This window comes from Rhagoletis pomonella, unplaced genomic scaffold (assembly GCF_013731165.1).
Source record: "Rhagoletis pomonella isolate Grant_MI unplaced genomic scaffold, Rhpom_1.0 Rhpom_scaffold_00001, whole genome shotgun sequence".
Taxonomy (NCBI): Eukaryota; Metazoa; Arthropoda; class Insecta; order Diptera; family Tephritidae; genus Rhagoletis; species Rhagoletis pomonella.
Genome location: NW_023458555.1, coordinates 21,129,398 through 21,148,813, shown reverse-complemented (window position 1 = coordinate 21,148,813; position 19,416 = coordinate 21,129,398). Strand labels below are relative to the sequence as shown.

The following is a 19,416-nucleotide window of genomic DNA, read 5'->3' as shown; positions in this document are numbered from 1 at the left end:
TTAAATGTGCACTTAAGCATAAAGGCAGCAAAGCAAAATATACTGTACCTCCAAAAATCGAGCTTTCAATTTTTAAAAAAATTTTTTCTTAAAAATCACCTCAGATGAGAGAAAAATATAACAAATTTTAATATTTCGGTAGAATCCGGATCTGAACTTCAATTTGATAAAATCCTATAGGAATCAGCTCTCAAAGCTCAGCCGCAAAATTGTGTTGGCCAGTGTTCTCTATATACATATGAGTAGTCCACTTGCAAACAGCGTTATGTGATTTTATAATAGAACGCCATAAATTTGAAAAAAACGACTACGACAACAAGTAGCATTTAAATTGAATCTTTTTTATTATTACCTCGAAATTTCGATAAATAAGAGCCTTATGAAATTGTAACATAACATAACATGACATGAGATAATATGAACAGTATATACGACTTAAAGCAGTTTTCTAAGTTCATCAGAAGATGTATACTTTTGAAAGATTATAAATAAGTATGATAGCGACTTTTTTTCAGAATATAAAAAAGATTTTGCTCTGTGTTGTTAGTGGACATCAAACTACTTTAAATACTGGTACGTAATCCGCCAAAAAGTAAAAATTGAAAAAATTTTACATAGCGCACTTTGTATGTACATTACGGCATCCATCAATTTTTTTTTTTTTTTTAATTTCAAGACCCTACCCACTAATTTCCTTCCTTATTATAAGAAATATTATTTCCTATTTTTATAAATTTTTAAAAATCATTTAGAGGTCGCGATTTGCCATTTTAGGGCAGAAAGTACGGTTTTGCAGATTTATCAGTTTTTGAATGACCTTTTTTCATTAGATTTCAAAGATCGAACATGTTGTCAGAAGAGGATGTATGGGACTTTAAAATGATGTATAATAATCTATTGTCAGACTTGGATTGTCGGGATTTTTCATCAGGCAAATTAAAAAAAAAAAATGTTTTTCTTATTTTTTTAGTTTTGACCATCACTTATTTCCACAATTTCAAAAATTTGTAGTACTATCTAAAATTAAATCTATTTTGAAATAAACTGATTATTTGCAATAGCATAAAAATTGCCGAAGTTAGGCAAATTTTCTTAAATACGGCCTTGAATTTATATTGTATATGTACCGGACTTTTTTGAGTAGTTTTGATATACAATCGCTCTTTAGCAAAATAGTGGTTTTTAAAGAAATTTTAGGAAAATGGGGGTGGCACCGCCCATTTATATGATATATGCATATCTCAAAAACTACTTTACCAATCTCGACCAAATTTGGTGTACACATTCGGTTTAGTCTCTTTAAGCACCGTCTTGAATATTTTTGAATCGGAAATATGTTGACGTGGTCCGATTGTAGAAGGACGCATATCTGCGTGTTCGTCTCTGCGAAGAGAAGGATCAAATATCGCAATTCGGGTGTTAAATGGCAAAGTTTTAAAAAAGCTAATTTAAAAAATATATATACTTTTGCAGGGTTGCCACCTGTTTGCAAATCTAAATTCCATAAACTTGTTTAGATAAAATAAAAATCACAATATGCCATCTCGGCGGGAAGAAGGTTAGTCGCTAGGTTTAAAGAGAGTTGTCAGCAGTTAAAATTTTAAATTACATTAAATTAATGGGCTTGAGCAAATGTCGCGAAAGGGGTTTGACATAGCAAAGAGTTTAAGAAAGCTCATTAAAAAAAAAAAACTTTTTTAGAGGGTTTCCGCCTGTTTGAAAAGTTAAATTCAATAAACTTGATTAGATAAAAGGAGTATTACAATTTGGGTGTCAAACGAAAGAGATTTAAGAAGGCTAAATTTCCAATATGTTTTAAAGAAGGTTGCCACCTGTTTAAAAATTAAGTTCAATAATTTATTAAATAAAATGAATTAATATTTTATGGCTATCGATATAAATAGTTTTGAATAGGTCGAATTTAATTTAAATATGTATACACAAGTTAAATGAAATATGTGTTGAAATATGGATGCCAAACGAAAAAGTAATAAGAAATATTTTGTTTGAACATTTATAATATTTTACGGATTGAAATAGTTGCCACATATTTAAAAATTTAATAAAATCAAATTATTTAATATGTTGAATGAATTTTTACTAAATGGATATCAATTAGAATGTTTTTGAAAAGTCTTTATTTCTTAACTACACGTAGAAAGGTTGCCACATCTTTAAAAAGTCAAATTAAACTTGGACTAAGATAATATACATATGTAGATATTACTATATGTATCACAATATGGGTGTCAAAGGAAATATGTTGAAGGAGGTTAAAAAAAAGAAAAATCGTAAAAAAAAAATTAAAATAAATTACTTCCAATGTTCACTCAGCGAAAAGGGTGTGGGAAAACTATTAAATAATATTTATAAATTTCGTTGTAAGATCTTAGCAAGTATTTATTTATATCAAGCCGAATTCAGTACCAAATGTCGACACTAACTAGATTATAACCAAAAAGAAATATATTTTAATTAAAGTTTGTGTTGTCTTATTTACAACAGACTTTATCTTATGGTTATGCGCAAATAAGTACTAAGACTCCTTTTCTTACTGTTCCCACAAGCTGCTTGCCACAAAGTTCTTTAATAGTGTTTACGCAATTGTCCACTCAAGCTTAAGTAGACTGCCACAATTTTCAATTCCGTGTCCCCAACATTAACCAAAAGGCAGACAGCTTGCAAAAGCTCATTTCAATTATTTTAAATTAACGATCTGCTGCGGGTCGTTAGCGGTTGTTTTAATTTTCGACACCTACCGCGCAACCCGCGCCCCAACAGCTAGTAGCTATATATATGTATGTAGTTGCTGAGTATTTGGGTAATATTACGAGTACCGAATTTGGGCCAACTGCTGGTTCTTAATTTATCCGCTTGCCTGCCATGGCTGGGTGCAACATTAATTTCATTCTGGCAGTTTTCTCTTAATGCTTTTCTTTTTGGATACGAGTATTATTCGCACGTTCCTCTATATTTTCTCAAGTTTTCATTTCCATTATAACTGTACGTTTTGTCTCCGGTGTTAAACCACTGCCACTTTGTTTCTTTGCAGGACCCTGCCCGCAGGGAACCTTCGCCTGCGATGGCAATACGTTGTGCGTGCCACAGCGCCAAATTTGCGACAATCGCACAGATTGTGAGGATGGCAGCGATGAACACCCGGTCGAGTGTGGCCTACTTTATGGCAGTAAGGCGCTGACCGATAAAATTGTCGGCAATGCGATTGAACGAAGACGGCAACAACAACAACAACAAAGACAAAAACAGCGGCAGCAGCAGCAGCAGAGCGGGCAATTTCTTGGCGGAGCAGCAGGAGAATTGATGAATGTGACAAGCGTGGGAGTGCCACCAGCGGAGGAAGAATCCATTGACTCTGTTGGCGGTGGGCATCGTACGCAAGTAATTGCCAGCGCTGGCGGCAGCAGTATTAGTGGGGGCAACATGTATGCCAGCGGTGGCAACGAAGAAGTTGCGAACTGTGGTAAGAAGTGCTCATTAAAAAGCGACCGCGCGCAGCGTTTAATGTCTCCATGGACGCATTCTTCTTCTTCTTCTACGCGAATTTCACCTTTATTTATTCATCTATTCATTCATTACAGAAATTACAACATATCCTAAAGGTGTATGCACTTGTCGACAGCGTACAATATTGTATTGCGGCCGCAAAGCGAAATTGACGCGTATACCGCGCTTAAGTGCAGAAGTACGTATGTATGCACATGCTTAAGACTTAAGCCACACAAAACGCAAGAACTTAGTTCAAAAAGCTCAATGGAATTTCACCATTTCTTGCAGGTGACGTACTTGATGATCGGCCGCAGTAATTTGACACTGCGTGAGAATGCCTTTATTGGACTGAAACGCTTGGTGAAGCTGTAAGTAACGCAAGTGAGCAAAATACAGTAGAAGAGAATTGAAGGCATAGCAGCGTTCAATAGAGGCCTTTGACCCTTTTTCGGCATTTGCGCTAATCTTAATGCCTATTTACTATGATTTATAGCAACGTCTTTGTTTGCTTCTTTTTTCTTTCCTTCTTACTTCTCTAACTTCACGCCTTTTACTTTATATATGTAATCTATTATTTCTTTATCTGTCCTTTCCATCGCACTTATCTACTCGTGTGTACATACATACATATATGTGTGTGTTTCGCCTTCTACCGCGGTAGCTCACTGAAGCATTGCAACATATCGCATGTGCCGCTGGGCACATTTAATGGTCTACACCAGTTGGAGAAATTGGATGTGCGGCACAATAATATCAGCGCGCTGCCAGTCGGCACATTTCGTGGCATGAACTTTTTGGTGTGGCTTTTCTTCATCTCGAATCAATTGCGTCAGTTGCCGTTGGCACAATTTGCGGACATGCCACGCCTTGAATGGCTGATGCTGAGTGATAATTTACTCACACTTCGTAACGAGAGATTTCCGCACATGCCGCGTCTATATGAAATGTGAGTAGAGTATGTGTAGTGTATTAAGCGCATCTCAATCTACAAAGGTCATGATGAGCCGGCAAAATATGTTTATGTATATGTTTTTATGTATGTATGCGCATAAAAAATGTTTGTTATGCGGGTGTGCATGTAAACCTGTGTGTGCAATAAAAGTCAATGTTTGAGAAAACTTAGTCACCTACTATACTCGTAAGCACAAAGGCTATTAGATTTAAATACATATATGCCTGCACACATGCTTATGCTTGAACAGGTTATTACCTAGGAAACAAAAGTTAGCTTGAAAGTCGAATTCGTCCACGAATTCATCTCCGTATTCGTATCGTCTTCGTCTCATCTCTTATATGTATTTGTCTTGTTGTCGTGTTTTTCTTCGTATTAATCTTCGTCTTCGTATTGATTTCGCTATTCGTTTCAGTGTGTCTTTGAATTTGTCTTCGCAATCATCTCCATATTCGTTCTCGGAATGAATTTATCTTGATATACGCCTTCGTTCATGTCTTCGTAATCATCTTCGATGTCGTATTCATAATTGTGTTCATATACGCCATCGTATTAGTCTTCGTTGTCATCTCTTTATTCGTATTTATCTTCATATTTCTATCCGTATTGGTCTTCCTATTTGCCTTCCTATATTCTTCGTATTCGTGATACGTGAGCAGTAACATAGAATGTTCTCTTGGGTTTATTCCACCAGGAACTTTTTCAAATACCTCTCTTCTTTGCAAATTTTTGCCAGCTATTCACACCAAGTGCAGACAGGTACTTCCGCCATTAGCATTTCTATAGTGTGCATGGCCGCCTTTGCTTCTATTGTCTAGAGTAGTTCATTATTCAATTTTCTTTAGTAGTCATCAGCTACACGAACAGATTTATAGGCTTTACGAAAATCGTTCCCTCGATAACTACGAAGGCCTTCTCATATTTATATGCCTTTGTCCATGTTTCTGTGATTGTTTGATATACTCGACAGCCTGGTATTTTTTAGAGCAAACTTTGCTCTTTAAAATATCGCCAGATACAAAAATTAAGCGGTTTCGTATCTAAAGGAAACGACAGCCGTTGCGTCGACAAAAATAAATGTTTTGACGTTGTTTTAAAGCAACTCTTAGTTGACTCGTGATTTGTATGACGGTACTGAATCATGTTAAAATCTCGAAGGTCTACGATCGTAATGCTTGTCTGTTAACAGCATCAGGGCTGATTCTAACATAGTTTTCCGATATACTTGCGCATTTATTTTTACGCTACGTTCCAAAAATACGATCAGAAAGCGTCCATTAGCCATTATGGCACCATTAGTGGTGTGTGCATTCTGGTGACCATTCGAACATTCAGATTTTCATTTTGACAAATCAATTCGATCATTTTGTTTGTTTACATACTGCTCAATGGAGACTCATGGAAAAACACCCATCCCGCTTCAGTCTGAGATCGTTTTCCATTAATTCGTCTATGCTTTGCGCTTAATATGCCCAGCTCAGCAGCCATTTTTTCTTCCACTACGACGTAGATTTCTTTTAATCCGCTTACGAACATTCTAGAATGCAGACCATTTCAGCGCTTGTTGCTCGAAACTTATATCAGTCTGAATTTGGGAACAATGCGATTACCTCACCCTTTAAACCGACTAGCAGATTTTTTGTTATATCTGCGTCACACAAATTTACAAATTTACTTAGTCTTGAGACGCCTTTCGATAAAGGAAAATTAAAAAAAGCACAACATGAAACTAAAGGGTAGTTTATATTTAAGGACCACCATTTTTTTGCAGCATACTTGCTTCTCTATGCTTTTCTTGTATTATTTTGAAGTTAATAAACAAGTATTCGACAAAAAAAAATCAGCCATTAGCTTTCTATACAAAGTGCAATATTTGAATGAAATTTTGCAGAATTGTCTTCAATTTCGCACAAGGTTTGGTACGCTGATTTTTTTTTTTGTAGAATTAACCATATTATTATAAAAAATTAGCGAAACATAAAATATTTACAAAATAGTTGCCCGTATTGTAAAAAATTCGCTGTACCTAAACTTTATTGACTGACTGTATGTATACTTGTACACAATTATTTCAATGCATATCCATTAAAATAATTCTCTCTCTTTATTTTTTTTCTTTTGCAGCTATTTGGATTCAAATCGCATGGAATATATTGCAGAGGATACCTTTGCTCATTTGACTAATTTGAATTTGCTGTAAGTAATTTAAAAAAGTTAAAATTTTGTTTTCTGTTGCTAAGCCCACTTTTTGTGAAAACTTAATTTTTAAAGAGATCAAATTTTGTAATTATTTCAGTGACCGTAACGGTTATGAACACGGACCATCACGGTTATAACTTCCATTAAAAAATTAAATTTTACTGATTTTTTACTGAATTTTATTTATTGGTGAGAAAATAATACCAATTTTTTGAATTTTTTTGCTAAAAAAAAATTGCCAAAGATCAACGCGATTTACTTCGAACTTGATTCTTGTTATATTTAAACAGAATGGGCTTATTTATTCAATTTTCCCGAGTTTTGCATAAAGTTTATATATATATTTTTATGTTGTAGTGCGAACTATATTTTTATAAAAAATTATCGGAAAAAATTAGAATAAAAACCTTTGTATATATGCGAAAAATTCGATGTATAAATACTTTTGTCCGCTACCGTACCTATGTATCTTATACTACATATGTTGAGCAAAAATTGTCCAGAACCTTCCAAAGTCCATTTTTGCCTGATTTCAATAAAATTGAGTGCAATTTTTGTACTAGCTAGGAACACATTCGTATGGGCTGCTGAGGTAGATAAATTTCGTACAAATTAAAGCAGGCATCACACGATTTGTATATTTGTACACATTTTTACATTCTCGCCGTCACAGAGTGCTTTTGTTTGGAAAGTTGTTATTGACATGAAATCGTTCTCGATACAAATTTCTAGACAACACCACTCTGTGACTGCCAAACGTACAAATGTACAAATCGTGTGATCCCTGCTTTACGGAAATACGATTTTGATATGTATACCACTGTGAAATAAATAAATTTGTTCCAGCATTTAATCGATTTCATGTGACATTTTTGACAAGTAAAAAAATTTTGTTTTCAACCTCAATGCTCTTTAAAAACAAGTTGTAACTTAAATATGAAAACAATCGCTGTGGCATAAACCTACATACATACTAATGTATAACATACAGGTTCTTGTACGTGTGCATACATACACATGTACACATACATATATTCAGTTAATAAATTGTCTACATTGTTTTTATTTAATGCCAATCATTTTTCACTGTCAACAAACGAAGTAAGGGTTGGTTGCGGCATTTAGTGTCAATATCGAAGGCATTAAGTCTGTTTTTCGATACAGACGAGTCGGCATAAAATCACGACCCGCGACAAACATTGTACATATATTACATATTGAAAATAAAGGGACATCACGAAGCAAAAACAAATACAAATCCGTCTACATAGCTATAAAAGCGATAAATAATCAATGTGCCTCGCAGACACCTTAGCGTATTTGAATTTTTGCTGCTGTTCAGTTTTTTATAGCCATCATAGTTATTGTTACCGTTATTTGTGCTGCAGCCACAACAATGTGATGGTGATGCTGGTAGGAGTAAAGTGAGCAATTCATAAACAAAAAACGTGTTTGCGCATGAAGGTAAATACTTTCGTAGTGAAAATTTGCGAATTACTGTCACTTTGCAATATCATTTTTTTTTCTTGCGTGTCGAAATGATTCATGTACGCAGGTATTTGCGTCAGACATTTTTTGATATAGGCTACACAGTTATTTATGTTTTTAATATTGTAAGCAAAAGTGATTAATTCGTTTTGATATGAAATTTATTTGTTTTGTCTCATTTCATGCCGCCCTAAAACTTCTATGGCTACTGCGAAGAGATCTCAATGAAAATCGCATCGCACACATACATCCGCGTGCCTTTTGGGGTTTAAATGACATCAGAGATATGTAAGTACAGAGAAGAAGCAGTTAGTTTAAGATCTTATTTATAGCGAAAGCAATTAAATTAGATATTTTTTTGATTGATTTAGTGGGTACTAAATATGAAAGGTTCATTGGTGCGGCAGTGCGTATAAGTAACCTTCAAATGAGATTGAAGTGCATACTTTTTCACGATTTTTTTTAAATTTATTTTTAATAAGAATACCAAATAGAAATGACAAGGCTTGAATTCAGATAAAATGGAAAGAATAACACAGCCCAACAGCATTTTTGGGCAGCGGAATTATTACAAATGAATGGATGAAAGAACTAGACCCACATAGTAAAACCTCCACAACCTTTTACATTCTCAGCTCAAATTTTTCTATGGCCATATTAAGTTTGGCAATTTTTTGCCTGAGTGTTTTAAGAATAAGTGGAAAAGAGTTTAAAATTCATATCGGAGCGAAATATGTAGTTTGAGTACTTATAGTTAAATTTCACGAGGAATAATTTTGTAGAGCATTTTAAGCCTTTAGCTTTCTTACGAAAGGGTCGTTTTGACCACTTTTTTGAAATCTTGAATAAAATGATATCTTGGAGGTTGCTCGAGGGTCAACATCATCTAAAAAATTATTCGCCAGAAAATTTCACTAGGGAAATTCTCAGACAAAAACTTTATACAAATAACATAAAGTCCACAGAAAACAAACCAAAAAAAAAACAAATTTGTCGCCTTGAAATATGCTACAACTTTTTTAAGCTTTATTTTGTATTTTAATCATAAATATACAGGTACAGCAGAATAAGATTTGAATTCGGTGCGATTTACAAAACCTATTTTGAAGACTTTTTAACAGAGGCGACCTCCCAAATGTCATTTTATTTAGAATTTCCATATAGGGGCCAAAGCGATCCTTTGGTGAGAGAGCTAAAGCGTTAAAATGTTCTTCAAAAAACATTCCTCGTGAAATTTTACTATATGTACCCAAATCTGGGTTTGTGAGTATACCAACTTATTTAAAACGATGAGCACGCTTTGAGGGTATTTTAAGCTTTTTTTCTGGGGATGTACTTAAAGTTGCACTCCTATGTATTTTTCAATTTGCTTCTCCGTACTTCCATCCTAGCGGCGTGGATAGACCATACGCGAGATGGCAAACCAATGGTGAGCCTTGCATCACGACAGAAAGCGAGGAAGCTGTAGTAGCGCCACTTCGATTTATTCAAGTTAAGGGAACTACTGCGCGCCAGTAAATTTGGCTGCAAATAAGTGCCTGCCTTCGAGAAAGCAGCTAGCTGTATAAGTATGCATATTTTTAAACCTCTACTCAGTAATGTGGTACTGCCCAATCTGCAAGATGGGATATCCTCCTTTTGGCGCTAATTACCGGTGGATAAGCGTTTTCAACATTGCTTATAAGATCCTATCGACGTTACGGTGCGAAATACTGAAATCCTTTATCAATGTGGCTTCAGGCCACCTGTCGATTTTGGTCGATGTAATATGTCTATCTATGTCGTTGAGCACAACTTTTAGATTCATTCGTGCCGTTCCGGGTCAAACGAAATTTTATACTTCTGAAATTTGATGTTGAAAAGCATGATACGAGAATGCGATCAGAATTACAGCGGTACTATATGTATGTATCTAAAAAAAGCCGGATGCTGCTCGCGTATGCAGATGACATTGGAATAATCGCTCGCAAGATAAGAGTAGTGGTGGGCGGGCTCAAGAACACAATGGACGGAAGGGCCCAGTGCAGAAGGATCTGTCCGCACTTGGGGAGAACAACTAACTAGAAATTTTAGACTAGAAAACTATATTTCTTAAAACACCAAAGGTACCGCCAGGCTTTAGTAGCGTATTAATGAGCTCATCCACGTGATAAAAATCTTGATTCCTCTGAGCACATAGCAAATCATTACTTAAATAGCTGTTATCTTAGTATCTTAATGTCCATTGGCAGCTTGCATCGTCGCACGACTACTCCCAGATTTCACTGTATTTACACTGATTTTTATGCTTTCCTTTATTGTCAATAAATTAAATGCACCCTTTGCTTAAGTGCAGGGTAGTAAAGTTCATGAAGAAGCAATGAAGTGAAAGTAGTAAAGTTGTCTCCGCTTACTAAATAAATATTATTGCATCTCTCAGTATGTTGCTTCAAACTGTGCGCCAAGTAAGTAAATGTTTACTTAAGTGTTGCAGCAAAAAATAAAACTGCAATGCAGAAACGGCAGACATATTAAGTGCAAGTAAATACAAGTTACTGTGGTTTGGTAAGTTACGAGTAGAAAATTAATTTTTGCAATAGGGAAGAATATCAAACTGCATAGATATTGAGAAAAGAATTGAGGTACTGATGTGCATCAATTTGGAGATTAGTATAGGGATAAATAAAAAAACCATAAGGATAAGCATAAAGATAGGGAAAAGGAAAATGATAATGATACGGGAAAGGATAAGAACAAGGACAAGGATAAGGACAAGGATAAGGATAATGATAAGGATAAGGACATGGATAAGAATATGGTTATATATGAAGGATAAGAATAGTGATAAGGATATGGAAAAGAACAAGTATAAGGCTAAGGATGAGATGATAAGAATAAGGATAAGGATAAGCATGTGGATAGGGACAAGTATAAGGATAATAATATCGATAAATATAAGGATACAAATAGGTATAATTATATGGATATGGATAAGGATCAGTGTAAATATAAGTATCCCGATAAGAATTTGAGAAAGATAACAATAAGTAGAAGAGTAAGGTTAATAATAATAATAGATTGGCGCTTACACATATGTTAATGATTGGCCGAGCTTCTCCTCCGATTTGTGGCGTGCGAGAGAACCATTTAAAAATACCTAAAAAATCTTAACTAACTTTTTTAACTAAATTAATTTTTAGAAATATTTTGTCTAAAAAATCACCTCCGATCGCGGAAGAGTTTAAGCTTAAAATGTCTGCGTAAAAATATTTATTAATTTTACTAACTGAATCAAAATAATGAGATTTTTGGTATCAAATCGATCTAAATAGCACACGTAAATCTTAATACTTTTCACAAATATTTTGGCAGAAGTCTTAAAATATAATAGATCATATAATTCCGGTAAAAAACACAACTCATTTAGTAAATTAAATGAATTATTAGCAGATATTTAGATATCAATCGAAATAGTTTTAAAAAGCTTATATTTCTAGACTACGACTACATGTAGGAATGTTGCCACCAGTTTAAAAAGTCAAATTAAACTTAATTCATCAGCTAGTTATATACGTACGTAACACAATGTCAGAAGAAAAACAATTGCGAAAGTTTTAGTTTAAATATAATTTTTAAGAGAGTTGCACCTCTTTGAAAAGTTTAATTAAATTAAATTAAAAATAAACAAGTCCTATATAATATTAAAATATGAGTGTCGAACGAAGGAGCTTTAAGAAAGCTTTAGCTTGAAAGTATTTTTGTTAGGGTCGCCACCTATTAGAAAAGTCATATCAACGTAATTATGTATGTATATACAGTGACTCAAAAAAGCGATAAAGTGATGATTTTTTTACAAAAAACCTCAAAAGCCGTCCCCACAAAAAAAAAATATTAAAAATCAACGCGGCGGACTATAAAACTGCATACCCAAAAATGTTCTAAGCATTCAAATTAAAAATTTTTAATTTTGATGAAAATTTGTTGGTTTTTCCTAAATTTTGTATAAAGTTTTAAACTGTGATTTATATGATTCTGGTTAAAGCTTGCAGAATATTTTTATAGAAAAATTACAAATAAAATTTAACTCGAAAAACATTATGAATATTTAAAAAAAAATCAACACGTGTCACTGTACATTTAAATATGTATATGTGTAATACGCGAAAGCATTTTTTTGAAGGCACCGTTTGTTCGAATTTCAAAACTGAGGTGCCAAATTAAAGGACTTCTTTTATAAGCTTTTATTGTTTGAAGTTAGAACTATTTTCAGCGGTACAAAGTAATTTTATGCAAAAACAATTTTCAGAATTTTTGAAAAATTTCTCCCATTTTGTTGAATTTCTTGGCCAATCGCTTTGGCATTTAAACGCCATACGGATTCACTAGTGTTTATTGAATAAGAGAATTTAATATCATAAGTTAATACGCATATTTGCTAGTTTCTGCATTTGAGCACGTTGAATGACCTGACAAGTGCATTCAATACCAAAGCGGATGGAGCGAATAAATAGCAGCTATATATTAAATGACACATTTTACCAACATTCGTGCACAGATTGTGAGTGGGAATTGACAATCAATGAAATAGCAAGAGAACAAAATACCAACATGTTAAGCTATCCTGATTAAATTTCACAGTCAGCTGTGCTTTAGCGGCATGCAGTAGGTAATAAGAATGGCCACCATTTAGTAATAACCAACCTTAAGCGCATCTAAGACAAACTTAAAGCTATGTGTGGACATTCTTATGTGCATCCATAGTATGTAGATAGTTGTGTGTGTATGTTTACAATAACGATGCTTCTACTTGAAATCGTAAAGCAATGCTGACTGTTGATTTACGGTGTTTTTATGCTACTACTTCAGCTATTAAATAAGAATGATACATAGTCAATAGAGATAGATGGCAAAAGTGTCTGAGTAAAAGAATAATATATGAAAGGCAAAATGTGAAAACGTTCGTTTGCAATGTGTGTAAAGTGAATTGTTAGGCGGCAAAGAAGTATTACCGCTCGCAACTGGCCATATAATGAACTGCAAACGATAATACAATACTTTCATAGCATGAAAGTCAATGAAAAGCCATTATAGACTGGGGAATTGCATAAGAAATATATGTAAGCACGGCAAACACTTAAATGAGAATAAAAGTAATAAGTGCCTTACGATCCTACAGTGCGTATGAGTAACTTTCGGTAATGCATAAAAGGGTCAGTAAAGAAGCACTCATACGCCTCGTAGATTGCAAAGCAAAGCTTTTGTACTTGAATGGTTTAAAATTTAACGTATTTTAATAAATCCATTTGCAATTTCAACCAATGTTTTTACGGCTGTAGAGGCCGCTACACCCCTTATCATCCTTACCCTTTATTTCGGTGGCTATCAAAATTCCTGGAGGGGCAATCGTCACACACTGGGGATTCTTCATAGGGGGCGTTGCTCAAAACTCGTTTTCAAATGTCGGTGTACAGAAAAAAATCATACCAGTAAAGTCATAAAAAAGTGCCACACTTTTGAATAAATATTAAGCTCATAACTTACTACAGGTTGCCGCATGCAAAAGTTCAAAACTGACTGTCCGGTAAAACAAAACTTTCGATATTGAAAGTGAGCACATGTGTGTTGTTTAAATATGTTTTATAGTATTTAAGGATGATTTTGGTTTAGAAAACATTATGCGAGTGAATATGCATTGTGTGTTGATTATTTCGAAACCGTTTGTCAATAATTCAGGTGTTTATTTTGAAAGTGGCATACGTCAGTTTGTTTATAAAGCGATATATGCAAGGGTTTTGCCTTTTGACACGTTTAGAAATTTTGATGCTAACTTTCGAAAAGATTTACTCGTATTTGTTTTCTTATACCATGTCCCCACCGGAGCTAACCACGTAGTTATGGCTGTTGAGTTGGTTATCCCGATAACCCACTTCATTTAGTGTAGTTTCGCCATATAAAAATGACAGCACTTAACCATTTCACTGAGATGGTTAAAAGCTAACCAACTCGAAACCACGTCGAAAGTCTGATACAACCCTGTGTTTTCCCGCCATCTGTGGGTCATTAGCGTTAAAATGTAAAGAATTCGTTCCCTACTAGTGTTTGGACTCACCAAGATCAGATTAGATTTAGTCCGATTTTTGAAAAAATTTGAAATCTACTCCTCTACTCCGCTTGACTTCAAATCTATTCCGTTATTTTCATTCATGTTATGCCCCTCTTGAGGCCGTTTTTTGAGTGTTCACCAAAAAAATTTCAGCAAAAAAATTGAAAGTTAGCCAAATCTCACTGTTAAAAAGTAACTCTTTCATAGCAATGCGTCAATAAAGTAACTTCGTTATTTTTCGATGTATGGATGTACAAATTGGCGGATGCAGAACTTTACTTAAGTTGTTAAAAAATATATGTAGAATGAAATTTATATACAGTAGAAAAGGTTGGCTTTTTAAAAAATTAAGTGTTAGATACGTTCTACTTTACAGAAAATGGTAAAAATTACCTAAATATGTAACATATTCTCCTTACATTGCTTCGCGTTCTTATTTTGCATGAATAGAAAATATTTTAGTCAAACAATTAATGTCAGAAACAAAAATAAAAAATTCAGTCTAGTACGGAAAATTTGTTTTTGCTCCAATTCTTGCAGCGATTTAGTCCTGAATCGAGTTTTCAAGACCCGAACACTGTTCTTTACATTTGTGTTGTTTTAGAAACCTCAAACCGCAGTGTGGACGGCAATAGTTAGTGATGTGGTTAAGTTCGATTTGAGATGGTTAACTTTTTGGTGGGGACATGGTATTAGGATACCGATATTTTGCTCAGTATAAATAATTTCGTATAGTCATGGAAAAATTACTACTTTTCATTACGGAGACTTATGCCACATTCAAAATAAATAGTTTAGAAAAATTAATGACTTATATCACTTAAGTCTAATGTATTTCACTGATGTGATGTTTTGAAAGGACAGTGATTTACTAAAATTGATGATTAAATTACATATTTGTGCATTTATATAATAGTCTTATAGTCCGATTCTTTTCAACGATAAATTCTTGTATACATGAATATAAGTGGGACACTTCACTACAACCACGTCAGTACTGTCCTAAGCAAAAGACGCTGGATTCAACAAAAAAAAAATTTAAATTACTTAGATTCGCTTAAAACTTTACAGATTTAAAAAATTCAAAATTTCGGACCCATATTGGATCTACCATTTATTACGGTAGAGTTAAAATCGAAAGTACGTACATGACGTATGAGTAACATTCTGATCTGTCAATATGTACGTGTCGTAAAGTTTTGATAAGCACTTGAAATACTAGATATTAAAATGTCAGGTTTCAGTACTGACTTCAAAGAAGATGTATCTTTTATCCATTCATAACACTATACGGCAAAATCAACTTTTTTTCTAGGTATTGGACCAAACCCATTTTTTTCAAGAGAATAAGTCATAAGTAAAAAAGTAATTTCTCCGTTTTCCGAAGTTAGCCTCCGAATCGAGATAAGGGCCTTCGAAGTGAGAAATAGGAGCTTTGATAAAAAATTATTTTTAAGTATTGTATGTAAAGAACTAAAAAGGTAAAAGTATAGGCGCAGTCCGCCTTTTGCTTTTATTTAAACGGTATACAACTTTTTCTGTGCAAACTTATACTATTAAAGTACTTAAATTTGACCATAAATCGGTCAAGAAGCGCGGGAGAAATTGGTCCTCTTGGAAAACATATGCGAAATAATTATGCAATTGTTAAAATTCTCTCACTTGATACCCATATTAAAATATTTCGTTCAGTTAGTCAATTAAATTGATTTTGACTTCTTAAACAATTGGCAACCATGTTAAAACCCATCTTGGCAATCAATATTTCTTAAATTACTCTCATTTGAAACCCATATTGCTATATTTTATTAAACTGATTTTGAATTTCTAAACAGGTGGCAACCCTGTTCAAGAATGTCTTCGAAATGAAGCTTGCTTAAACCTTTCTCGTTTGATACCCATGTAAATATATTTATTTTAACTTGGTAATTAATTGTTTTTGCTTTTTGACCAGATGGCAACTCTCTTAAAACTTATTTCGAAATAAATCCTTTCAGAAGTCTTTTCACTTGACACCCACATTGTTTTATTATTTTATTTAACTTATTAATTAAATAATTTTAGCGTTTGGAAAAGGTAGCAACTCTCTGTAAGGAAATTTTCTATATGTTAATCTAGGCAATAAGCTATCTGCGTTTTTGCGTAATTGACCGACAAATATACAAACTTTCACATTTAATTATAAAATTAGTAAGATTTCCAAAGTACCAAAATATTCGTAGAAAAAAAATGTGGGTGGAAAATTGCCTTTCTTATACTTTAACACCAAGCAATTTTCCGCAAAATTTATATACATACTTAGTTACTTAAAATAAATTTTAGCCCTACTACGGTCGACAACCTTGAAATTCCGCCATTTAACTGCCTACGAAATAACTAAAAGTGCTTTGAAATAATCTTTACTTTCCTTTTCACTGCGTAAGAAGTTACATATGTCTTTTTAACAAAATTTAATTTATCGCACACATTCAATAAACAACTTGCACAATTTCAAACACATTTGCATAAACTCACAATAAACTGTGATGCATGAATGATAATAGACTTGGGAAATTCTTAAGAGACGCTACGGATGCTAATACTATATATTAATGTTTTATTACGTTTGCGCGCCGCATTTGAGGATAAAAGAGCATGGAAAAATTTCCACGCAAATTAGAAAAACAAAGATAACATTGAAAATTTGCTTAGATGTCAACTTAAAGTAATAGTAATTGAATTAAATTCTTAGAAACTGTAAGCAAACGAACAACACAACAAAACCCAAAGGAATACATTTACACATTTAGACATGGTTGCATATACTATGTATGTATGTGTGAACACCTACATTTATGCTCATATAAATCAATAGAAATGCCACCGTAAAACTATTCGAAACTTGTGTCAAGATAAATTCTATCATTGAAATGGATATTGAAGGACAAAAATTCAAACAACTCTCAAAAAAAAAAAAAAAACAAACCTTATAAAAAACGTGCCGCCAAGTAAACAGTGACCAATAAATTTTCATGCCACACATTCTAATTTACAAATATTCATGGAAATTGCAAATACAAATCACATACAAATAAGTGCACACATACACCTTCAAATAAAATCATAAAAAATTGTTTGTATCAAATCCAATACTTAAAACAAGTAAAAAAAGGAAACAAACCACTGACCAAAAAAAAAACACATAAGCAAGAGTGGACACAAATAGCAACAGATTGGCAGACGAACAAAAGAAACCAAAACAGATACGATACAAATACCAGACGAACTCTTTGACTGTCTGCTTGATACATATTTATGTATGTACTTACATATCTAAGGGGGTATGGGTGTCTGGCTGTGAATAGTGCAAGATTAAAAAAAGTGTACAACGTCTTACATTTGGAATTACATACAACCGTGTGTAAATACATGCAAATAAACATACATACATGTACTGACTTAACTGTTTCCATATGTTTGTAAGCGTAGGTGTCGCAGCGCTAGCAATAAGCTAAAATGTGAAATGTTTTTTTAATAAACCAGAGTCGCTTCCTTTGGGTCATTGAGTTTATTTTTTGTTGAGTTTCATATCAAATGCATGCATATAGCTAAGTGGTCAGGTGTTGGGAAGACATTAACCCTTACTATTCTAAGATATTTAACCATAAACAAAATTTGAATAAAATAGAATACAATTTTTGAATATAATTGTTATAAGACCATAAATAACAAAAACAAATAACTTAAGAACGAGCACACCTAAAAGTTAAACATTCTAAAAATAGAACTACTTATTAACAAAAATCAACAACCGCAATGATCAAGTGTGAATTGCAGCGGAATAGCTGCGCTTGGTTGTAGTTGGCTTAACAACAGGTAAGACAACTGGCTTAGGTGGCTACGGTCTTTGGCGTTCTAATCCCAGTCGAAGAAGTCCGATGTGGTAATCTCTGGAATAGCAGCTATAACTTCTACCCAAATGTAAACTGTTGTTTTTTCGGCAAAAATTTGCATTAAAACGGCCTCAAGCTCAATAAAATTGTTGAATAAAATAGAATAGTAACATCAAACATTAAATAATTGGAAGATAAGGCGCCCTCGATAGTTAATGACTAGGGAAGACAAAAATATGCACAAAAAACTTAATCATATGATCATTAAAATGACTATGAAATGAAATGAAATGCATATGTATAACAACATTTTTTCGATTATCATACATATACATATGTATGTAGTGAACGCTCTACGTCACAAGACTTCGTTGGACAGAATTTAAGAGATGACAATTCTCCTGGTGAAAATATTGCAACATTTTATTGAAGTGTTGCTTCACAAAAATATATTGTTGCTGATATTGCGAAGTTACAATCGATGCAGAATAAAACTCGCTGCTCAGTTCGCAATACACCTGGAAACTGTTAAACAGCTTTCGCTAAAACTGAAAAAATGTTAATTGAATTTTTCAACCACCAAAACCGGTTTAACGCGAAACTTCACTATTGCAAATCCACAGTCGAAATATTTTAACGAGACTATTAAAATTGTTTACTAGAAAATAACGGGACGTTTCATTGTTTGTCAGCCCTTTCTTTTTGTCAATTAAACAAACATTATTTTTGTGTTCCCTATTAATCACAGACATGCGAGAGCATTTTGTTATAAAAAGGTTTCTTATAAAATCCAGCAGACTTTTAGATATCTATTAGGCGGTTTTTTTTTTTTTAATTTATTATCGAACAAACCGATTTTTTCATTTCATACAAATCTTGACCTCTCAATAAAGTTTTCGAGTTTTTTGAAGTTTTCAAGGCTCTTTTCCAACTTAAGCCCTAAATAGTTCTAAAATTATATCCTAGGTTATTTAGGTATGAACAGTATATCATATTTGCATCCAATAATTGAATGTTTGGCGCTTAAACGTTTTCTACGTGTTTAGCCGAGCTTCTCCGAAGGAAGGCCGCTATTAAAAAAAACGTTTTTTTTTGTTGCTGGGCTCAACTACTCAATCCGAAAGAAGTTCAACAAATTGCAATATATGTATTTGTAAAAAAAGTTAAAATAAGGGACTAAACATGATTTTACTTTGGATCTAAAAAAAAATTTTTGAACTTATTTTTCTTTGTTATTTTCCAAATGAAACCTATTTTTACTGTTAATAGTAGGGCTGTGCGATTATTCGATTACTCGAGCAAGTTGGTTAATCAAT

At 33.4% G+C, this 19,416-nt stretch overlaps 1 protein-coding gene across 1 annotated transcript in view; it reads left to right on the top strand.

Moving 5' to 3' along the window:
• The window catches only part of LOC118740768 (relaxin receptor 2-like), a gene marked incomplete in the record, with an annotated part of 43,605 nt that overhangs the window by 10,076 nt on the left and 14,113 nt on the right, over positions 1 to 19,416 (top strand). Inside the window, 6 exon segments of the mRNA XM_036472437.1 lie at positions 3,053 to 3,481; positions 3,600 to 3,703; positions 3,796 to 3,875; positions 4,169 to 4,453; positions 6,584 to 6,655; positions 8,363 to 8,434. Of these exon segments, the coding sequence (XP_036328330.1) occupies positions 3,053 to 3,481; positions 3,600 to 3,703; positions 3,796 to 3,875; positions 4,169 to 4,453; positions 6,584 to 6,655; positions 8,363 to 8,434 (1,042 nt within the window).